Here is a 24385-nt window from a genome sequence, read left to right on the forward strand (position 1 = left end):
GCAAATCAGAGGCCTTAGTTGCAGTTATGTGACTACACAGAAGTACCCGGATGGTCACGCGCCACACGGCGAGGTTCATTCTAATTGGTGCGTTTGATTTAGCATAGCGGTCGCAGAGGTGAAACAGGAACAGTACGTTCGTTCGGTCACGGCCATCCCCGCCCATCCGTAGGAGCGATAATCTCAAACCAATGTGAGTCACGTTAAATTACATAAAACGGTCAGCTGTGACATGGATTCTACTGAACGCGTGTAACACGGGAGCATTTGTTGTTATTACAGGAAGTAATTTAAAAGAATAAATAAACAAACCCCTATTATCCAGAATAATACTTATCGTATTTTGGCACAGAGTAGGCCTTTATAAAAAATGAGTAGGCCATTCCAGAGAGAATGTAGACAAATATCAGAATTTATGGGATATTATGGAACGTAATTATTTGAACACCAGAACAGAGGACATGTTTAGTATGAGCCAAGCATCATTCCACAAGAAAAACCTCATGCCAAATGCAAAGCTTAGAGTTGGAAGTGTGATGCTTTGGGAATAATTTGCTGAGGGAAAAGGTTAGACATGTAGGTGCTTTTCATGTAGCCAGTTTCCTCAACCTCAATTATTCAGGGGTAGGATGTCATGACGTTTTACTCTGAATGCACGTTTTTGTTGATACAATTTGTTTGCTGCATAAAACAACACCGCTCTTCAGTGTTTCAAATCCAGTTTATACTCCAGATGTAAATGTGGAGATAAATATTAGATTTAAATAAAGCAAGAATCGGAGGCAAGGTTTTAAAAACACTTTTGGTTACTTTCAGAGCTGAAACAAACAAAAATAATTAATTTGAGAACATTTAATATGTGTGGAAAAGAAATCCATGTTTAAACATGTTTATGCAAAATTAGTCCATTGCTGAGGTGGACAAAATCAGTGGATAAGACTGATTTCTTATGTAAGTATGGACTAATCACCAAGATTAAGAAAATTGGGGCCAATTTAGGGGTGATAAGTGGAAAAAACTGGAGACCCATGTTACAAGAAAAACAAGTCTTATGCCTTTAGACCTCTTGTTCCTTCACTATTTCTGGTCAAGAGAATTGCTTCAGGTCCTCTTCAGGTAAATTTTATTTCTTTCACTAATAAATACGATCAAAATTAACTGCACAAATTTAACTTTTACTTGCAGCTTTACAAACTGACACTAGATGGCAATCTGACCAAGAAAATAATGTGAGATGCTTTGAAACAAAGTCTTTTTACCTGAACAGCTTGGCTCTTCATTACTTTTATATCTAAAATTCTAATTTTCCTGTAAGTTTTAATAGTATATTTACTTGTGTGATTGAAAGAATAATAAGATTGTCCCTGAATGCTTTGCTTGCTAGTGTTCTTTTTCTAAAACAAACACATCTAAGCTAACTGACCACACAGCTGATTAGGGTCAAATTTAGAATGTTAGTTTTAGATTTTTTTTTCTGTGACTGTGGAGTGTCAAGATATGGCAGCCAGTGTGATAACATTTAAACAAATGTGTCGCTTAGCAAAGGTTCATTAATAAAGTTTTTGATTAAAGATAACTACTTCCATCTCCAATAGCATAAAGATACTCTTGTAATAATAAACTGGTATGAACTAGCAGGCAGAAGAGCAGACCAACATGCCACAAACCATAGCAGCACAATGGTTGGAAACCAGGTCACTGGTTTGTGCCAAAACTGCTTAGTGGTGGGTTTTAATTAGATTAGCAATTTTTCCACCAAAGAAGCTTTGTACTCTCCCTTTATGCTGACACACCAGAAGCATTTCAGTGTCCTGATTGAGCTTGAAAGATCAACTTTTGGATTTGTGGTCACAATTTTATAACATTTTAATTTCAGAAGGTTTTTAAAGTGGAAAAAAAATAATTTAATTAATTTAATTTAAGTTAAATGGAGCACTTCATAATTCTACCAAGGATGTAACTACAATCACCGCCTCGGCTTTTTGTCTATTAAGCACTCAAAAATGTTACAGCTGACAACTTCTTTATAATGAAATAAATCCACAATTTTCACATTTTTGATATTATTATGTGTGGTAATTTCTAATGAGCTACAAAGATATAATTTCATCTTACCATACGTAGGTGTGTTTGCCTCCTCTTGTTTAAAAGCTGATGTATGGTAGACTCCTCCTTCTCTTTTTACACAAACATGTTTGATGTTGCACACATTAGTAATTGTATGTTTGTTTTTTTAATTAGCCATTTTGCAGAGGGTTTTACTAATTTTCTACAGCTATGAATTAGCTACATATGCACTACTTGCAAAAATATGTATAGTTTTTGCAGTTTGTTATGTTACGGCCACAAACTTCAATGTATTTTATGTTGATTTCATGACACAGATCAATACAAACCAGATTCCAGGAAAGATAGTAAATTTTCTTTTCCCAAATTTCTTACAAATGAAGGTCTGAAAAGAAAGCTGTGTATCTGCATTCACTTAATATTTCCACCTTTGTTACAGTTAAAGCTGCAGATCTTCTGGAGTATTCCCTTTTTCCACATCCAGGGAGAAATTTTTACCTATTTCTGTAGAACAGCTCAAACAGTCAAACTGGATTAGAAGCATCTTTAAATTAATGATTTCTAGTTTTGTGACAGATTCTCACATATGGGTTTTTACTTTGACTGGACCATTCTGACATCTGAATGTCCTTTCCTTTACAATTCTGGTTATTTATAGCTATAGAATTTTCCTATATTTTTCTAAATTTGTCAGAATGTAATTTGTTTGGGAGGGGAAAAAAAGCACTGTTGTTAATCACCCCAACACCAGGGTTCACTGTTGCTCCAGTCACATAAGCACTCTGCTGTCAATTGCAGAAGCTTTCTGCTGCATCTGTAATGCAAACTCACCCTACTCAGTGAGCAGTCCTTGCAGCTTGTTTACATTATTTCTATGTCATGACCTCAGGATGTTACTCTCTCTGCATTGACGCAGTTCATTCCTTCATTTCTTCTCTCTTTTTTTTTTGCCATAATCACTACATAAAACTGAATTACCACACTTATCTTTCCGAGTATGACTGCAGATTTCTCATCTGAACTTTGTGTCCTTTCACTGCGGTAAGAAGGCAGTCGGTGTCCATGAAGAAGCTGAAGTCCAAGTTAGACCTTGAGGATCATCTAGAGAGCACATGTCCTAGAAAGAATATTGGATCTTTCGATGAGTTCTCCTTCAGAGAAACGACGATGCATTATGCATGCAATCTATTATTAATGGTACTGAATCATGTTACGATCAGACATGGGCCCATATAGCCTGATACTCTTTCGAACTTGTCCCTTAACCATGAACATAATCAATCAGCTGCTTTTGAATCAACGGTTCAGTCATTACGTGCTGCAGTGCATTTGTTTTGCATTTACCTTAGAAAAGATCTGTTCTTACGTCTCCACTAGTGTTATTATTATTATTATTATTATTGTTATTGTTGTTATTAAGTTTAGTTCTTCTTTCCAAAACAATTTATTAAAAAGCAAAAAAAAAAAAAAAAAAAAATCCTTTAATGATCTCCAGTTATCATGTCCGTTATTTTTTTGGTCATGAGCTACGTTTCCTTTATTGATCCTTTAAAGCAAACCAATTAGAACTCTTTTCTTGTCCCTTCCCAAGAGTCTATTGGTTGAGGGGTATTCTCATTTTCTCCAGGGCCCCGCCTCCATGTGTCAGGCTCTGCGTTGGTACAGCACCGTTGATGCGCTGAAGTAAAATACTGCAATCTAACTTTCTACTTCAGGCTTGGATGGACTTTCCTCAAAGGAAAAAAACAAACAAACAAACAAAGGCAACAACGAATCAGTGAGCAGAACCCGTGCAAGGCGATTCCAAACTACCATCTTTTGAGCATTTCCCCCCACTCTCCCCCAAGCTCTTCTTTTTCTACAGTAGCTATGAAGTGCAGTTATGGCAAGGAGTAGCAAGTCAGCAGCGAGGACCCTGGAGGATTTGACGCTAGATTCTGGTTATGGTGGAGCCGCTGACTCCTTCAGATCGTCCAGTGCGTCGCTGTGCTGCTCAGAGGCACATGGGGGGAATTACTGGCATTTAACCGACTCAATGCACAGTCGACACAACAGTCTGGACACTGTTAACACGGTCCTGGTTGAGGACGCCGAGATCCTGGAGTGCAGCGGGCAGTGCGCTAAACTACCCGAGCTTGAGGATGTGCCATGGAGCCTCGGGGAAGTTGCAAGCGCGCTGTGCAAGGACGAGGAGATGAGTCTTCCGACGCCCCCTCAGGACGTCCTGCTTAGGCTCTCGGTGCTGGTCAGCCGCGTCCTGGTCAGGGTCGCCAAGGAGGCGCAGCGCCTGAGCTTGCGCTACGCTAAATGCACTAAATACGAGGTACAAAGTGCCATAAAGATCATCCTGTCATGGAGCGTCTCGATGAGCTGTATCGGCGCGGCCGTCAGTGCCTTGTCCATGTACAACATGAGCACGGACGAGGACAAGTTCAGCCGAGGCAAGTCGGCACGCTGCGGGCTCATCTTCAACGTGGGGAAGTTCTTCAGGTGGATGGTGGACAGCAGGGTCGCGGTCAGGATCCACGAGCATGCGGCCATCTACCTGGCCGCTTGCATGGAGAGCCTCTTCCGCGAGGTGTACGCGCGGGTGCTGCGCAGCGCCCTGCTGGAGCGCGACAACGGGATCCCCAAGTTCACGGTGGAGGTCCTGGAGCAGGCCGTCAACGGCGACGCAGAGGTGTGGGGGTCGGTGCAGCCCTGGCAACACCTGATCTGCGGGAAGAATGCGAGTGGTGAGTTATGAGGGCTGGAAGTCGGTGCAACAGGGTGTTTCTACTCTTCAGCAATCTGTAAAAAATAGCTTATAGTTAAATAGCTTCACTTGGTGACTAACAAGTGAATAAAGAGAAACTCGCAAATTAACAAGTCCTTTCTCCGAGTGCAGGAGAAGTTTGAGCCTTTTCGTCGTCACTATACTTGATGACGTTTAATTTTAATGCATTCAGCTGCAATGCTGCTAAGAGTACAAGGATATGCAGGCAGGTAATGAATGACAGAAATGTGAAGGGGGGAAAGGAGGATAATTCTTTTCTTATCACCATTGCCTCCTTTTCTCTCCAGGCACTGCAGACACAACTGCCTGATATCAATCTTAAATTACATGCAGTTGTTTTCTTAATGTGCATACTGATAAGGGTAGAGCCAATACACTCAGGTTCAGTGATTCATCCTCAGAGCTTTTTGTTAAAGGGCCCCTCCCTGCTGGTGTCCATCAGTGATTCCCTGCAGAAGTGGGTTTTTCCTCCCAAGAAGTAGGGGGCGGTTCTCTTTCATTCTTGTAGTCATTTGTACCACAAACAGATCCGCAAAACACTTTACAGATTCTACGTTCACTTCTTGGCTTAGAAATGTAAAATTGCCATTAGAGTTTACTCCTGCTTTACCAATCAGAAACTACTCGAACAAAGCCCGTGTAATGATGGATGTTCCTCTTGCAACAGGTTTACATAATGAAAAGCCTTGTGGGACTTGTGTGCTGTCATGCATTATGCAGACTGATGTAAATAAAACTGAGCTACAGAGTGAATGAGAGAGGGATGAGACAGACAGACAGGGAGCAAGAAAGACTGACTGCTTTTATGAATCACTGAGAGGAAGCTGTCATTGTGTCGAGAACGGTTTACCTTCACTGTTCCACTGGTTTTATATGTCAGACGTGTTAGACATTTGTTTCCATTTCCAGCTGCTGAGAACAGTGCAGAATTGTCTAACTTTCTTTGAATGGCTTAAGTTAAACTTACACACTGCTCACATACTATGACACATACCAAAAACAAAATCTAGAGACAAGTGCCATGGAGTTAGATATCAATGCAATATTTGTTGAGTATGAGCACTGTTTTGCTGTCTTGAATGTGGGATTCTGTTGTTCACTTGGCCAGTATCCAAACCTTCCCCTCTAGAAAAGGCGAGGACATCATTCAACAGTGCATGGGAATAATGAGCAGGAATTAGACACAAATGAAACAACTGGAACATGTAGAATGTCGACATAACCCTTATAACCTGAAAAGTGGTACGGGGCATTAAACCCAAGTTAAGTGTTGGACTATAGTGTAGAGCCAAACTCACATTTTGAGTACTTTGCTGAATAAATTGAAGCATTTAAATGGGAAGGTTGCCTGTACTTTTGAACCAGATTCTCCTTCATGTAGCGTTTAATCATTGTTTTGCGTGGACTCCGTGTTGCTCCTTTGGTGGAAAAGCTCTAATTTATTAATGTCATTTTTGAGAGTTTTCAGTCAAAGGTTCTATAATGGCCAACCCCACATTACATGCAGAGTAATAGGGTGTTAGCAGTTCAGAAAATGTGGTTTCCAATTTGTATTTAGTAGTGAAAATCTCAGATTCTACTTCCGAGAAATCTACTGGAGCTTGACTCTTACGTCTGAATTCTTCATGAATTGCAGACTTGTTAAGTCAGAGATCCCATATCAACTCAATTCAATATGGCTGCAGGAAGAGAGTGGCTTTGTCAAACAGTATTTGCACTTCTGATTGTTTGTATCTCATTAAATCAGTTGGACACGTACGTAGAATTGTACAGCACCCATCTTGGATGTTGTTTGTTTAACTTGTCCTGCCATTAATAGCCTGACCACTAAATACAACAGTTAACAAATTCTATAGGAATAGAATAGAATAGAAAACATTTTCCTATTCTATTCTATTCTATTCTATTCTATTCTATTCTATTCTATTCTATTCTATTCTATTCTATTCTATTCTATTGACATAGAATATTCTATGGACACATAGAGAATACAGGAGACTGTTGTCAAATGTAGAAAACAGCCTGTCCTTTTTGAGTAAACAATTTGCAGTTTATACTCACATTGTTTGTCAATTTTACTTCAAAACACTAACAAGATGTTATTATTTTGTGAGTCTAATAAGGGGTCAAAATTAATCATTTTACTTTAACTTTCTGCAGCAAGTCTTTCAAAACTTTGCACTCCATGAAAACTGCTTCTTGCCATTATAGACTTTAAATGAAACTGGCACTTGTCACCTGTACTGCTTAAATCCTCCATCAGAGGACATTAGACAAATATTGAATTTAATACAAGAGTTGATACATTGTTTAAAATATAGAGGTCTTAGAAATATGCAAAGCAAAAATGATTAATTTGGTAGCACTGTTAAAGAAAACAAAGAAGATGATTAAATCATTTACATCATGATTTAATTGCTCTGTTATCTTTGGAGCTCTGAACGTTAAACTTTGAAAATAAGTCTTTACAAACAAAAAATCCCATTTCAGAAGCTTTAATCTCATGTAAAGCTGGTTAACTTCTTGTTGTAAGCTTATGCAAGTTACTATTAATGAGTAGATATTACAGATTAAAATGGATAGAATTGTATAAATGTCAATGGATTATTTGCCAACATGCTAAAAAATGTAAGATTTATTCTGAAACATTCAGTAATCTAAAGTGGCTTTTCTGCTTTCAACTTTAGAGATGGGGAAGCAAAGACTGTCATTTTTTTGTCCTTCTGCCAAAACCAAACCAGTAAAGCAGAAGCTGGATTGACCTTAGCAGAGCTTCTGCCCGCCAAATTGAACCCTGCACCGCTCCATTTATTCTATCTGTCTCCCTTTGCCAAGCGGGAGTTACTGAGGTGATTTTTTTGTATTAGGCAATGGTGCTGGTGACCCAGCTTTGTGAGGAAGCTCTTATGAATATCTTTATTGCATCTCATCCACCAAAGACGATTTCCATTTCTGTGCTGTCACAAATCCAATAAGGTTGTTACCTCAGCGGGTTCCTCCCTGTCTTGTCTTTATCTTAGTAATGAGGTTACACTGGAAAAAAGAAGTACACACCCTGAACAATTTCAAGTATCCCTCAACAAGCATATGCTTTATCTTCATCAAAAGCCAATTATGTTTTTGTGTTCCTTTATACTTTTTATTGTCTAACCAGAATTTCAATCCTTTAAGCAACTTTCATAACAATTAGCGCTTTACCACCACCATCAGGCATAATATTATGGCATGTAAGGGGTTAAGTAAACATTTATCTTCCATCTGGTTGTGTTGGAAGCAGGATGAACTGTCAAGTGGAAGCATTTGAACATCAGAGGGGTTGAATTGGTTAGCCAGCTGGTTCAATGCATCTCCATTGCTCTTATGTTGTGTTCCGGGTCTGCAGTGTTCAGTATGTATTAAAAGCGGAGGTGCAAGGAAGGAGCGGTGGTTAACCGGCGATAAAGTCACGGGCAGCTGACGCTCGGTGACGTATGGTAGGGAGTGAAGGCCATCACGTGTACTCCAGTCAAACAGATGAGTAACCGTTCCTCAAATCATTGTAGAACTTAATGTCGGCTCTAGGATGACAGAATACATGGTGCTTCATGGTTGCATTAATATGAGGCAGAAGATGCCCCTGCCAAGCAATCTCAGTTGGGCTCATTATGATTGCTGATGCTGTGTCTTTTTTTTTTTTTTTTAATAAGTTTTTTCCCAATTGATTATTGCAAATGATAATATTTCCTCCCAAAAGTTAATTTATAATTTCTTTTTACAAAAACTACCATTGTTTGCATACCACACTATAACATTTGAAAACTTTGTAAAGATATTAATTTACATGGATGTTAGGCTCAAAGTAATTGCTAGAATGATTGTCTGCTGCCCTTCGAACAATTGTCACCAAGTAACTGAAAATCAGTACTTTTACATTTCATTTATGTTTCTTTTCATTCACAACGCAGGGTTTTTGAGCGTAAAAGACCAATTTTGGGTTTGCACCGGCATTTTAATCAAATATATGTATGTCTCTTTTTTGAGAAATATGAAACAGATGTGGTTTTTACCTGGGAAGTCCCCCATGAATGCCACTTTTGCCTAGTTATTCCTGTTGATGAATTATCAACAGTGACATTAACTGAGGAAAAGTGACGCTGCAGTGCTTTAGATGTTACTTTTTAGGTTCATGGCCTGCTTTTTGTTAGACGTTCTTTATTTCAGTGAGTTACAGTGAGTTATAGACAATAATATACCTGATTGTGGCTACTGATGAAATTTAACCCAATATTGTGGTTAATAATAAGAAATTCAATATTGAACATGGGGAAAGTTATATTTTCACACAAGTTGGTCTTGATTATTTTTTCCTTAGTAAATGAGATCAGCATTTGACAACTGCCTTTTGTATTTTAGATGTAAACTCATTCTCAAATTTGTTTGATTTTTTGACACATTTATGAATGTGACAAAAAGTGAAAACAAATATAATCTTTAATGGATTATGTTTGCAGATATGCTATGCTGGTTACTTTTTCCGCTGTTTGAATCAAACAGCCCCCTTTTTTTCTCAAAGGATACATTTTTCTTTATATATATTTATATATATATGATTTATTTGAGTTTTATTGTAGTAAATTTGAGTTTTACGAATTTGTTTTATTTTACCTTCACACTCATATTGTAAATATAAAAATGCCTTGGTCTAACTTTAGGACTGGAGCAGTGAGGGAAAGGTTTACCTCTGCAATATAAATTCCTAATTAGAGAACAGAATAGAAATGTTATTTATTGTCCCTATAATAAATATGGAAATTCATTTTAAATTACAGAAGAAGGCTATTTTATATCAACGCAGAAAACAATGCTTTGCTTCAGGAATCATTTTTTCATTGTCAGTTTGCTTAAAAATGTGATTATTGCTTGTAATGTGAAACTATTGGTAAGGCACTGGATGTACAGTACATTATAAAATATGCATGGCTCCTTCTCTTTGCATTTCATCAATTTTAAACACATGCGGAAATGCTTGTTCTTGGTTGTTTCGTGACTTGATATGTCAGACTTTAACACAGAGTCCATAATTACCGTGTTCTATAAGGTCTGTTTTCACCTACTGCTGCAGTCACGCTTTGGCACATCCACCATATGGCAGCTCCCCCCAGCCGCCCTACTACACACAAACCCAAAACACACATTGCCATAATACACATATACATCAAGACGTCAGGGGCTCCTCACCATGTCTGACTCAGTGTTGTTTGAAAGTGGGTGTTGGGTTTCCCTGCTTCAGCTGTGAGTTCCTGTTCGAACAGGAAACTGCTCCATATAGTGAACAATTTCTTCTGACTCCTATTAGAACCAGGGCACAGGGATTCTTTAATATTCCTGAAGGCATGTGCATGTCACAGAAAATGAATTTAGCGGAACATTATATCCAGTGCTCAGGGATCTGTGTCACCCCGAGGACAGGTTCTCAATCTCACTCACAGTTGTGACACGACTTTCAAGTTCAGGCAAGGCTGATTGGGTTGAAACTGTTCACTTTTTTAAAATTCTGTTTTATTGTTGTACCTTGATGTCAAGTGAATGAAGGTAGATGCTAGTTTTCATAACCTATGCTATTTCTGTGGTGTTATTTCTTAAGGTTTTATTATGGACAAAAAATTAATATGCCTAAGGTGTAATGAGTAGAAAAGTCTTTAAACTAATTGTCTAAAAAATGTTCCATATTCAGAAACCAGTGATGGTGTGCATATTTAGTATGCTTACCTTAAAATATGTGGGAAAGGTAACAAAATTATGCATTAATCAAGCTAAGAAATTCTACAGAAATGATAAAGAATTATCTTTAGCAGCAATACCCTGTGAAGTGGTTTTCTCTGTTTCCCTCCCACATCTGTGGATGAATTCAGATCCACTTTCACTCCATTTTGGTTTGCTGACATTTCACTTTAAATTCCACTCTCTTAAGCTCCCACTGCAGCATTTCTATAAGGTGTGGACTTTGACTACAACATTACCACACCTTGCTTGTTTTCTTTTTCAATATGATGTTGCTATGTTTGGAATAATTGTCCTGTTGATAACCCAATGCATAAGCTCCAGTTGTTGGTCAGAAGGCCCCATGTCTGATTAAAGAATATGTTGGTATGGTTCTTTGGTAGACTGCAAAGCATCTATGTGCTTCGACTCACAGAACAAAGTTATGCACCTTTGGCTGCCAAGCTTGTCAGCTGATATGAGGTACTTGTGATGTGTTGTGTTTATTTCTTTGCCAAGTGGAGATTTATGTTATTATCAAACATATTTGCATAAAATAGCCCATGTATAACTGTAAATCTTCAAGTTATTTCACTAAACTTGTCTTTTACCTTCTTGAAGCTTGTCTTATGCTGTACATTTCTGGAGCTTGTATTGAATTGCTGGTTACTTTCCTACAACTTACTAAGAACATTCTGGAACTTTAATAAAACATTCTGGTTCATTAGTTAAAGTAACAAAGTACTTTCCAGGAAAATCCCAAGTTCATTTCAAAAGTAACAGGTACTTTCCTGCTGCTGATCTTATCAGCCACATTCCTGGTTGTTAGAGGTTACTTTCCAGGACTAACAAGACATTTTCCTTAAACTACCAAGGAACTTGCTGGTCACTTACCAGGTACAATCTGGGATTTACCAGGATATATTTAAGAATTTTCTTTTATGGCTCTTACTAGATATTTTTCTGGTACTTAGAAGTTACTTTGTAGAACTTACCATGAATGAACCTGGTTAGTAACTGTTCATTTCAGGAAAGTACACAGTAAGTTATGGGAAAGTACCTGGTAAACAGGAAACTAATCAGTAAGTTCCATTAAAGTAACCTCTAAGTTGTCCTTAGAGGTTATAGTGTTATCCTACTTCTTCACAGAGAAGAGACTTTTTCCTGGCAACCATTTCACATAAGCCAGACATATTGTGTTTTAGCTTTAGGTACTAAAAATCTGTTCATTTGGTCTCTGACATAGGCTTGGTGAAGTTGGCTAAATATCTGAAGTTACTTTTTCTGGTTTAATTTTTTCCTCATGTGGAAAAAAATTGGAAAAGCCCCAGGGAATATTCCAGCCTTTAAATCAGTTACATGTTTTGATTCAATATTTGCATCTTTCACAGTCTCACAACCTGCAAAGTTTATAGAAATGATCCACAGCAACACCTTTCTTCCTTTTGTTTTGTTGCCATGAACCTGTGAAATGTTACACTGCAGAGAGGTAATTTGAGACAATTTGAACAACTGTCTTGCTGCTCTGTGGCATTGTGCTGTGTTCACTCTTGCTTTTTTCTTGCCAGGAACTCACATTCGTTGTCACGAATGTGTGCTCTTTTCAACTCAAAGAATGCACCTTCCTGAGGTTAACCCACTCTGGAAAACAAAACAGGCAAAGTGGCCACACAAAAATGGCAAATTACTGTGCTGAAGCACATCCTTTGGAAACAATGGGAACATTACAGTTTGAAGTGCGCAACCCAGGTGGGATTTCCTTTTAAAGTCAACATAAAAAATGTCAGAAAAGACAGATTTTAGATAGAGTCAGGGCACATGTCGAGAGTATGATGTGCGTGCTTTTAGAATAATTACACCACACTGTTTGTTCTGTTATAAGAGCCTTTTTCTGGGGTGATTAAGTGGAGCTTCCCGCCCCTCACATTCACAAGTCTTTTGTTGCTTATCTGTGTGTCTGTGTTGTGTGAGGTGGACGCTTGGTGAACGTGATGTGGTGAAAGCAGGCAGACAGGAATGACTGCAGTCAGCAGCAGTACCTCTCTGTACCAGTGGAGACTGGTCCCCATTATGTCTAGCAGTGAAACATAACATATCTGTACTAAGGGAAACCCTCATACAGCAGCACACAGTTGCACACAAAAACCTGCTGCAAGCACACGTCGACTCACACAGGACCCACAAGGGGATGTGGGATAAATGATGAGTTTCTGAGCGTAATGAGAAATGCTGATGAGACACAGAGTCTGGAACAACGAGGGAGAACACCAGCCAAGTTTACTCCAGTTGATTAAGGAGCGACAAGTGATAGAATACAGTAAGTCCCGCACCCAGATGGCAATGCCTGCAATAGATTGCACTTCATTTTTCAATTCTGTAACAAAGCCTTATTCTTATGCACTTCAGTTCACTTTTTATTGACCCACATAGGGACATTCAGTGCACAACAGCAGTCAAAGACAGTCGAGGCATAATTCACACGCGCCAACACAATTACCACACTTAATGATAATCAACATGTCAACAAGAAATAAAACTGATACCCGTTAAAAATGTGCTAATCTGCTCTTGTATAACATTCCCATCGCAGAAGTTTGCTTCATTTCTTTGTGTGTTGATATATGCAGCTGGTGAGCTGGCATTCATTAATTCTAATCCACATGCTGCTCAAACGAGTGCAGCATTTTTGCAGAGCACACACATATCCATTCACCAGTCGTCGAATGTAAACTAGATGGAGCTTGTGCCCTTGAAGGGAACATTGCAGTCTGGCCCAATTATGGTCAATCATGAGGTAAAAAGCTCAGAGTCTTTGTTCTAAGTCATTTTACTGCCACAGCTAAGAATAATTCAGGAGCTTTCTCTCATTTTTATGCTTGACCTTTTACACCAAAATTAGATTTTCCTCATAATAGGCCTAACACTGTCAACCCAACAATTGCTTTTAAATTACCATAAATTATGTATTTACCACAAATGTGGATTAATTTTATTATAGAATCAACACAATTCCAGCTCTTTTTAGAGTGATTTCTTTCCATTCTAGAGACATTTCATTGTGTTTTCCTTGAAGCTTACCATTACCTTCTTGTTACTCTGAATGAGCTTTTACTTTGATGAATAACACAGGACTTCTAGACCAGAATAAATGCATAGCTAAAGTCATGAATGAATTGTTCATTATGTTGACTATGGATGAAAAATAGAAGGAAAGAAAGAGGCACAGATGGCAAGGATCAAAACAGGAAAATCCATAAGAGATGCTGTTGGTGACAGATGAGACCCAAACAAGCGGTGTCTATGTCTTTTTATAGCAAGAGAGGAAGTCTGGGCAAACAAGTACCAGCAAGTGGATTAGCTGGGTGAAGCGTCAGTATCACCATGTTCTTTTGGAGCTCCAAATATCTTTTCTTACATAAAGTGAAATGATCCCTCTTAAATATCATCCAGTCTGGCCTGGAAATTACAGGGAAGTTTGTGGTAAACAAGTTTTAGACTCATGCAAGTTAGGTGAAATTCTGAGAAAATATCTTGTGTGCTAAGGGAAGCTATGTGATGGTATGCGTCAAGACACATATTCATTTGTTGGAGCTTTAATGCCTGCAATGGACTGGCGACCCGTCCAGGGTGTACCCCGCCTCTTGTCCGCTGACAGCTGGAGATGGGCACCAGCACCCCTCTGGATCCCAACGGGATAAGGGTTTAAGAAAATGGATAGATGGAGCTTTAATACATGCAAAACCACACATATTTAGAGACACAGACAGACCTGCTGGCAGATCTGGTAAAGATCCAAAGAAAACTTCCCCCCACCTTTTTGCTAATATGATACCACTTACTCTGTCAAATTTAAAATCTGCATTATTTAGGTAGAGGTTTGCATGACAATGTTCTTTTAAACATCTGTCTAAAGACAAAAAAACATCAGCTGTTTTATATCCTACTAGATATCACAGAAGTGCTTGCTCTGTTATATTCACAGTTTGGCTAAAGCTTATCAAGCTAAGAGAACACTTCATCTGAAAATGTCAAACTATTCCTTTAAGTTTAACAAGTTTCATTATATTCCCTCTATAAATCCTTAAGTGTCGTCACCATGATCAGAGGATTACTCAAGGTGAAGAAGGTTCCCTACTATTTGACTCCCTGAGCTGCCAATGTCAAACTTTCTGCAGGTTTCACTAATCCTTGGCTTCAGTATGCTCAGCAGTGTGGGTGCAAACTTATGTGGGATTTCTGGAGTCACCGTGAGCAGATGAACTATTTCAGCTCCCTCTGTGTATGAGGAACGCAGAACTATGTATAGCTTAATAAACACTGGACAGATATTGGTTCCTGTGGCAGATATAAACACATTTCCTCTCAACTAGTTTTTTTTTTTTTTTTTATGAATCACACACACTATACACCCCCTGTTTTCACTGGAGGACAGAATTATCCTTTGTCATTACAGACCCTTTTTCTGCAGCTCACTGCTTTGGATCTGAATAAACGTGGAACCTTAAAGTCTAAGAAAGTGCCACATATGATTTAATCAGCGTAAACATGCCCACTCTCCATCGGCCTGCCTCATCTGGAGCACTTACAAATCAGGAACTATATCTTACCAGGAAAAACCCCAGTTCTGTCCGAGTGTGTTTCAGTCACTTGTATGTGAAAGAGGCAGTGGGACAGTAACAAAAAAATGGAGCAGTGTTTCACTGAAGAAGCTCTAGGGTGGCGGTGCTGTCTGTATCTTGCATGGGATCGGAGACATTATAGCTTCTAATTTACTCCTCCACATGTATGTGATGGCTGTGAATAACTGTGAATAAACATCCAGAATGCATATCTTCTGTGACAGCAGTGGCTTTGCCATTTGAAGTGGGGTTCTTAAACACCAAAGACAAATCTTTTGAAGTTTAAAGGAATAGTTTGGATTTTTTGAAGTGGATAATTACGACTGGTGGATTCTCAAGTAACCATTTTAGCATCTTGATTTTGATGAAACAGAAATTGTCTAAATAACAAGTAGGAGTGCATTAAAGTCTGCAGTAATTGGTTGGCAGCATAAATATAGCATCAGCTTGAGTCTTTGTCATATTTTAAATTTTCCCTCCACTTTATTTTAGTGCTTTGTCTGGATTCACCAAAAACATTTGTTTATTTATTTATTTAAACCAATTGTTTTTTTTGTTTTTTTTTGTGAACCATGACCTACCATGCTCTTTATTATAAACAACCAATAGAATACATTATTGATTACATGATTTAATGAACAGTATAGTGCTGATTACAACATGGTGTAGATTGGAGATGAAAATGTTGTGCATGAAAACACCAAACTTTAGTCTTGACTTCATTTTTTTGTTCACTTTCAGTCACAATTAAACTACTCCACTGAACTATAAAATCAACAGTTGAGGGCCTGCTGTAGGTTGTTGATGACATTTTAGGGTTTGTGGAAAGATTTTATTTATTTATTTTTTTACTTTCTTGGATTGTCTGATTGGTGCATGTTGCGAGTTGTTTTGAAACTATTTTCCATACAAGTGGAATGGCTGATTTGACAGTCATTTGAGACCTTTTTAAATGCTACATTCGCGCTTTTTATCTCATAATGTCTTTCTGTCTCACTTCAACAGTCAGAAGTCCTCCAAACTAAATGTCTGAGTTTGGAAAAGGTTAAAGATCCGAAGAATACTGAGTGCTTTAATGTTTCAATCAAGTGGACCTGAGGTGATTGATTTGTGTGATTTCAGCCCTTTTAAACAGGAGTAAATATGGAAGTGTCCTAAATTTACTGCTTTATGTTATGTTTGATGTTTTTTTTTGCTTTTTTTTCCTGCACATGAAAACTAAATTAGCATAAAGACATGCTCAGAACAGGGCTTATTGGTTCTTAAGCAAGTGTTAGATCTGCTGATGCAGTGCCAATTCTGTTCCACTGGACCAGTATCCCATTACCACCCATGAGAGCTCAGACCACTGACCTTCAGACTATGTTTGTGTCACTGCTTACAGCATACTCTACACTCCACTCTACATATTTGAGTTAAGTGAATACGCAATTTCCTTTCTGTTTTTTAAGAACACTATCAGCTCCGTTGCACTGCCTGAGCGACTCAGCAGAACAACTTTAGGTTTTTGTTTGTGCCTTCTTGCTGCTGTTCTGTCACTTCTCCTTTGTCTCATTTCTGCTCCCTATTTCTCACTCCCTCTGCCTTCCTTCTTCAATTTCTCATTCTTGTTTTGGTTCAGCTTTTCTATTCACTCCACATATTCACAGTCAGCCAACAGCATGACGAGAAGTAAATGCAGAGGTGAGGTAACCTTGTCCCGTCCTACATGTCTTGCGGGGCTCTAATAGTTCTGTCAATCTGAGCTTTGAAAGTCGAGGAGCCTTGACTGCGTTACATGCTGCAGAGACAGACAATCTCTGCGCATCTGAGCCATGACAAATCTCCTTTAGATCAAACTACAGTCTGCAACTGTAGTTTACAGTGCAGAGTGGGCAGAGCTGTGCACATGATGTAAGAGCAAATCCTGATATCCATATCTAAAGTGCTAAAAACAAATGATCGCTGGACGTTTTCCCAATTTCTGACTCCTACTTCTTTTGGGTTTTCTCCACCCCCATCTGAACAAGCAACATCTGGTACAGATTACCAGAGGAGAAGGTAAATGTCTATTTTGTTCGTGACTTTTTCCAGTTGGAACATTTTTGTAGATTTGTCTTTAGTTCCAATTATGGCCACAGGCAGGATGCAGATGTGACTAAAGTCTTGCTTGATTATCTTTATGAAAAGTAGCTGCATTTTGCAGTTCACAATTTGCACAAACTTTCTTATACGTGTTCTAATCCCAACAACATAATGTCATGAAATGAGCTAGGATTGGTAAACATTTGTGGACCCAATTCTCAGCTAATCAAATATTAATGCATTATAAAGTTGCTGCAGGGCAAAAAGACCTATGACGTCGACAGATAACTCTTTTGAAACTATTCAGAAGTACTTCTATTAATCAGCAGTTGCTGCAAGTCTCAAAATATAAAATTTAAGATCGGCATAGCGTTGAAAGCGAACCTATGCAAGCTCAAGTAGGCAGTTAAGCATATCTCTGCTGAGACACGGTTTTATGCCAGGATTTATCTAGTTTCTTATTTAGCTCCTTTCCAGAATGTTTTTGGGCTACAACCTTTAAAATAACCTTCTCGTCTTTTCAGTGTGCTCTCTCTATCTGTGTGCATGTCTTTGCTAAACACATACGTACTGACTTTTCATAAAATCTGCAGATTCAGCTCTTTCCCATGAGACTGTGTGGAGGTGTGCTGAAGTGTGGATGTGTTTATTTGAGCTTTAGAACAGAAACAGTGTAGAAAACAAACAAAAAAAATTCTTGCAGCCTCGTACAAGCTGCCTCTTTTCTCTTTTGAGAACACTATTCCCTCTCTCCAAAACACATTTCTTAGAATTCTGTTGCATGTTTTGTTTTTCTTTATCCTTGTTCATAATTTTACAATCCGGATGAAACTAGAGTGGGTGCAGAGCGGGGACTGCCCCCCCACCCCTGCCCCGGCCCCCTGTCTCTTGCAGATACCCCCAGTCAACCCCCCCTACAGGTGATTGAGATGTAACGGCACCGGGTCATTCCTGTACAGTAGTTGATGCTTTGCATCGCAAATTGTTGCAACCTTCCCAGATAGAGAAAAGAGAAGCAATGGAGGAAAGGGCTCCACCACTGTTCACAATAACACAGCAAAGATTTCACAGAATGTTTACTCTGCAGTGCCGTTACCAGGGCAACATCTATGGAGTATTTTAGTAACTACACTCTCATCGAGTCAGTCTTGAAATCTGATGTACTACACACCTTTTATCTCGAGGCCCCCTGCCTGAATATACAGTATGTGCATATATTTCCGCTCTACAATCTTCTGCCAATTGTACACAGTGAATTGCATCAATAACCCTTGTGCTTTTTCACATTTTGAGCTTTTACAACCAAAACTTAAGTCGATTTTAGGATATTTTATGTGACTGACCAATGCAAGCTGCAACCTGTGTCCTCAGCCTGTAACAGGTTTCCTTCCCTTGTATTTAGCTCAATCTTACCTCATTAATTTTGAATAGTTTCTCTGTCCATGGTAAGGAATAGTATTGCAGAAGCATGATGCTGCCACCATTATATCACACAGTAGGGATTGCGTGTTTAAGGTGATGTTCAGAATTAGTTTTCCATCACACAGCGCTTTAGCTGTATAGATTTACATAATTCCCTTGGCTGCTTCTCAGATTAATGCTTTTCTTGTCTGGTTGGTCAGTTTAGGTGGAATGTCATGTCGTTGTAGGTCTGCCATTGTGCTGTACTCTCAAAGCTATCTCTGACCTTCACAGTTTGCTATTGGTAAAAATTTAAATAATCAATCAATCAAGTCTATTTGCATAACACATTTCAACAACAAGCCATTTCAAAGTGCTTTATATCCTGAAAACATAAATACACATCATAAACTCATCATATAGTCAACAATTGTGAAAACCAGTAAAAGACGTTGCACTTAAATCAATACATTTCAAACAAGGTGAATTCTATGTGACTGGAATTTTCCTTTTTCATGCCAAATGCAATATATAATAACAGTTCAAACTAGACATTACAGTAAATATTGGGTCCCAGAAAATGTTTACAGAAAAAAACATATGTGAGTTGAAGATTACCTTTTGCCCTATTATTTCCAAGCATTGCTGAAAACAAAAACTCAACATTGGTTTTCTGAAGGTTAGAAAGCTGTGCCTCTGGGCCTTCTTCATCTTCTGCAGAGACTTTTATTGGTTTGGACACCTAAATGAAAGATAATTTGACCTAAACAGATTAATAATTAGTTCTGTTTTTTATACGATGCTTGTTCTCAGTGCTTCTTTCAACCAGTGGAGAATTATATTTTTTTGTTGGTTGTTTTTCTTTTGCTCCTATTAGATTAATGTTTGTTTCTTAGATTCCCAGCCTAGCAGCCCTTCTGTTATTAAAGTTTTATCATTTGTTCAGCTTCTTTATTTGAGTCCCAGTGCACCAAACTGTGGTAAAAAGAAGAAAAATTGTGTTGCATACCTTGTACAATATTACATATGGTGCTAAAATTACTGATTGTACTCTTAAAGTACATCCTTGTTCATCTGAGGCTCAAAGATGCTCTTTTGAGCTGCCTCCAATACAAAGTAGAAAACTCCAAATGCTGGAAACAACAAAATCTTGTTATTTTTATTTTGTTTTCACATGTGAAGGTGAATCTACCACAGGTACATTTAATAAACAGAAGTAATTTCTGGGAAACACCCACACCACTATCCAGGACAACTGTGAATAAAGGCCACTATGAATGACTCACCCACTTTTATAATTTTCTGTTCTCTTAGTTCCATCAGTTTCTCGCTAGTAAATCAGAGCGCGCTCTGACTCATACGATGGAGAGGAGTCTAAAGGACGAGGAGCTGCTAGTGAAACAGGTGTGTTTGTCAGTTGTCTACCTGGCACAATGTTTCGTCACCTTGCAGCTCGGCCCCGCGCAGCTGGAAGTCTGCTTTGTAAAGCACAGGATGAGCCCGTAGAGGATGAGCTGCAGAATTGAGTGAGAAGATGGTCCTCGCCTTGAGTTAATCTCCAAACATACTAAAAAAATGCATGCTGGAAAGAATGTTTGTGAGGCAAAACTGTTTACTGGAACTGACTCGTTTTGGTGGCAGAACTTTGGTTCGCCCATCTACTGCTTTAAACAAACTAATTGAATGCCCTGTACTACCAGCTGAGTCCCTGCCCAGGATTTCTGATCTCCAGTTGTAATCGTTAACCATTATTATACGTTGCAGTGGAGGAACGCAGCACCTCAGTCTGCAGAAATAAAAAAGCAAATGGTCCCACATGTGCAAAAGTGAAAGAAAGATTTTTTTTCATCGTGTAACTAAATTATTAATGGTCCGTAGGCTTTGATTCCTAATTGCAAAAACTTTTTCCTGTAATTATAACCTTCTGCACACCTGCATAACTTTTATAAGAAATTAAATTATACTTTCACCCAGCTGCACAGTTACACCCCGAGCATGAATTTTTGCGCTGCAGCATGTGCTGCTTGCTTTGTGAAATCAGTCATGAAGACAAAGTTGCCGGGATAGAGGAAGGAAGAGGAAGAGGCGGAGGACAGGATGTGAAAACAAGGTGAAAAACATTGGATCCGAGAGCCTGAAAACAATAGACTTCACGCTTTGTTGGGATCCAGCACGTGCGTGAGAGAGTGTATGCGCTCATGCATGTGTGTCTCAGGTGCGAGGGTGAGCTGTGATCTAAAGTGAACTATTAGGGTCGACTCTGTTGTAGGGAAAGCTGTGCCATCCACTTTCATCTTCCTGTCGCTCGACTGTGGCTTATTGTTGTGTAAGTGGTGCCTAAAAGTAGCGCTGCCAGAGCAACTGTGGAATACTTGGAAATTTGAATGATTACAACTAAGAGAAAGCCACAAAGACAAAATGATACACCAAACCACTGACATGTGTATATGTGTAATGGCAAGTGCCTTTTACAAGAGGTAAAGTCCAAAGACAGTATCTAAAAAGAGATGCTGTAGACTTAAAATAATAGTATTTCAAGTCTGAGTTGTATTGCCCTTACATACCCACCGGTTTCCACATTGTGCTACTGTAACATCTGTATAAACCACATGCCAAACACTTGTTACATACAAACACTGCATTTCAAAACCAAACTGAATCCCTGTAGAAACCCGTTCAAAATTTCTACAAGACATCCTGGTGACTTTTGCTCTCTGTTTTCACTGTCAGATGCTCCTGCAACTGCCTGTAACATTATTGCTTCACGGGTCATGAGACCTTATGTACTGTAGATGTGTTTCCTCATTACAGATCTATTTGTTTACATGCTCGTCACTGGTTTTGCAAATCAGAAAAAAACAATTGTGGGTACTTAACTCGATTATGACATTTCAAGCTGATTGTCTACTCTGAAATAAAAGCTTTAATTGTTTGCTCCAAAACAGCACTGTTCGTTATTATGCTTCATGCGGAAACTTTGTCCATAGTGTCGCTCTAAAAGTCTTCCAGAGGCATTGATTTCAGAGAGTATTTCAGCTTTATTGAATAAAATGAGGTCAGAATCAAGGTGATAAAAAGCTGACAGCTTCGCTATTTCTCCTCTCAGAAGGATCTAGTAGCGGGAAAGAGTGATACAGAATATTTACCCCTGTAGTTATGGAGCCCCTCTGTTTTACGGCTAATGGTTGCTGGAGTGGAGATGATTCAAGCCCAGACTGAGGAACCAGGCAAATAATAAAAAAAGAATAGAACAGTTTAGTTTTTATTATTAATAGCACAATACATGAAATGTATAGGTTCAAATTGCAACAACTGAGAAAGAAGAGACAATACAACAGAGCAAAGCTGACTGACACCAAAAAATACAGATATAAAGGCATTGTCACATTGTCACAGGCATTGGGCCATGTTGTACCAACTCAGCACTGTTTGATCTCCTCAGCCTGCCTGAGTATTGTTAAACATGTCCATTCCTTTAAAATAACTGTGTTTTTATGATGGCTGCTACCTTTAGGGACAATGCACAATGTCACAAAGCTGAAATCATCTATAACTGGTTTCTTGAGTACAACAATGAGCCCAATGTGCTTTTGTGTCCTCCACAGTCACCAGAGCTCAATCCAACAGAGCTCCTTTGGGATGTGTTGGGATGAGAGATTCAAATTATAGATATGCACCTGATAAATGTGAAGCAAATGCAAGGTGCTTTCATGCGAGGATGGTTCAAAACCTGATTTCTTGTTGAAATGCCACAAGCGGTTTTGAGTTTTGAATGTAAAAAAGAGAAAACAAAATTGACACTGGCAACATGCCTAATAACGTGGCAAAAACAAATGAGTGAGCAAAACATGAAAATGTCTTCACATTTAGAGCCACATAGATCTTTAGATAGATCAACACACATGGCAAGAAAGGAATCAACATGACAGCAGCTGCCTTTTTAATTTGTAAACAAAACCAGGGAGCAATAAGCTGTGTAATTTGAACACATTTATCCTCTTTGTGATGCAGACCCAAGCAAATAAATCATGTCCGAGTTACAACAGAAGGGAATGTGTCTTGGAGGAAAGAAAAAGGAGAACAGAGTCTGATCAGTCAAGGACAGATAATTTCTCCTCCTAATGATAATGACACATTTGTGAGATTTGCTTTTAAACTATTCATCTTACGGCCGAATAGTTCGACTATGTAGAGGAATGTGCTCAACTTGATAATACCGGATAAGGTTAGTCACTTTAAAAGTTAAGTGCTGAAAAAATATCTTGATTGCTGTGTCATCACATTATATTTCAGACTTATTAGACGTGTAGTTTGTTGTTCATTCCTATCTCCCCTGCTGTAACGCAGCTCTTCCTGTCCTTGCTGACTCACAGTTGTTTTGATTAAGATGACAGTCGTCTCATATTGACTTGGATTTCACACCTCAGTTTCATTAGTTTACAAGTGACAGCAGGAGACTCCTGTAAGCGCAGACTTTAAATATAAAGCAAAGCTTAAATGTCTGTCACGCTCCATCAGATTCTTATTTTGTGATTTTAGGAGCTTGAAGCTCCTCTGCACTCAGTGGGTAAAAATGGTTTGAGATCTCACAGTTAGGCTGAAATACAGCTACTTTTTAGGCTATAAGATTTTTTGTTTCTGAATGAATTAGTCATATGCAAAAGCAATCTTGATCTATCGCATTCCTAAAACTAACCGTCACAAGAAGAAAAATAGTCATCTAATAAAGAGTCACTCTCCTACTGGCAGATCCCCAGAGGAGCTGAAGCATCATTAAGGAACGATTAACGTATGCTGAAGTGCACTTTGAAAACCCAAGTCACTTTATTTTGTTCTGCTTATGGAACATAATGTGACTGCAGTGGGTCTTTGTTGAGCGTAGCGAAAGTTAGATCTCATTCTCTCTTAAATCTTCTACAGATGGACACAATTTGACCACCAGAAAGTGATTATATGTATGAAACAAGCCTAAAATAAGAAAAGCACTCAGATGAGGTCTAAACTACGTGTAGCTTTAAAAAAAAAGTATTATTTTAACTTTGTGGCATGGTTATGATAACATGATGATGAACCTGTTACCATTTTTTAAAGGCTAAGTTTTGGTAGTTGTTATTTTTTCCTGTGTTATCTGTCTCAATGTGGATTGTGGTGAATTGAACATACAGTCCTTGTCTTGCTTTATCAGCCACTACTTCAGTTTGTGTTCTCAAATGTGACTGTAGTGTCAGGTTACATCTTCCTACACTAACCAACTTAAATAATAAAGAATAAATTCAATTATTTAAATACTTCAATTTCTAGGAATTGTTAGGGTTGACAATTTTGACACATTGATTGTGGAAAAATAATATACTTTGATTAATGTGAATTCCCCCCCGAATGAATGCACTCAAATACAATTTGGGATTTTTCAAAATTTCTTAGTGTGAGATGATGCTACAGCAATTCAGAAGGATTTTAGTTCTGTGCCAAGAACTGCATATTTTTCCTTAAATCTGAACTCTTTGAGACTCAGATTTTGGTTTATTTCTGCCAAATAGCAATATTACCTGTAGGAAAAAAGCCTGATAGCAGAGTTGGACTTTGTTGAACAAAAAATGATCTTAATCTTTCTATGTCTTGTATATTTGCCGGATTTGCAAATCACTTTACAAGCTTTTCTAAACTGAATATGTTTTTCGATTTTTAGCGATCGTCTGTTTTAGCCCTGTAACGATAG

At 38.5% G+C, this 24385-nt stretch overlaps 2 protein-coding genes across 2 annotated transcripts in view; both read left to right on the forward strand.

Moving 5' to 3' along the window:
• Positions 1–24385, forward strand: part of amn1 (antagonist of mitotic exit network 1 homolog (S. cerevisiae)) — a 213512-nt gene that overhangs the window by 151381 nt on the left and 37746 nt on the right. The window lies entirely within an intron of this gene.
• LOC116734476 (ankyrin repeat and BTB/POZ domain-containing protein BTBD11-A-like) lies at positions 3537–5015 on the forward strand. Its single transcript, XM_032585908.1, has one exon. The coding sequence runs from the start codon at positions 3950–3952 to the stop codon at positions 4811–4813; it is 864 nt and encodes a 287-aa protein (XP_032441799.1). The 5' UTR covers positions 3537–3949; the 3' UTR covers positions 4814–5015.

This window comes from Xiphophorus hellerii, chromosome 2 (assembly GCF_003331165.1).
Source record: "Xiphophorus hellerii strain 12219 chromosome 2, Xiphophorus_hellerii-4.1, whole genome shotgun sequence".
NCBI classification, from domain to species: Eukaryota; Metazoa; Chordata; class Actinopteri; order Cyprinodontiformes; family Poeciliidae; genus Xiphophorus; species Xiphophorus hellerii.

Bases quoted from the DNA above. Each gene is read 5' to 3' on its own strand.
- LOC116734476 (XM_032585908.1), top strand. From the start codon at position 3,950: ATGGCAAGGAGTAGCAAGTCAGCAGCGAGGACCCTGGAGGATTTGACG.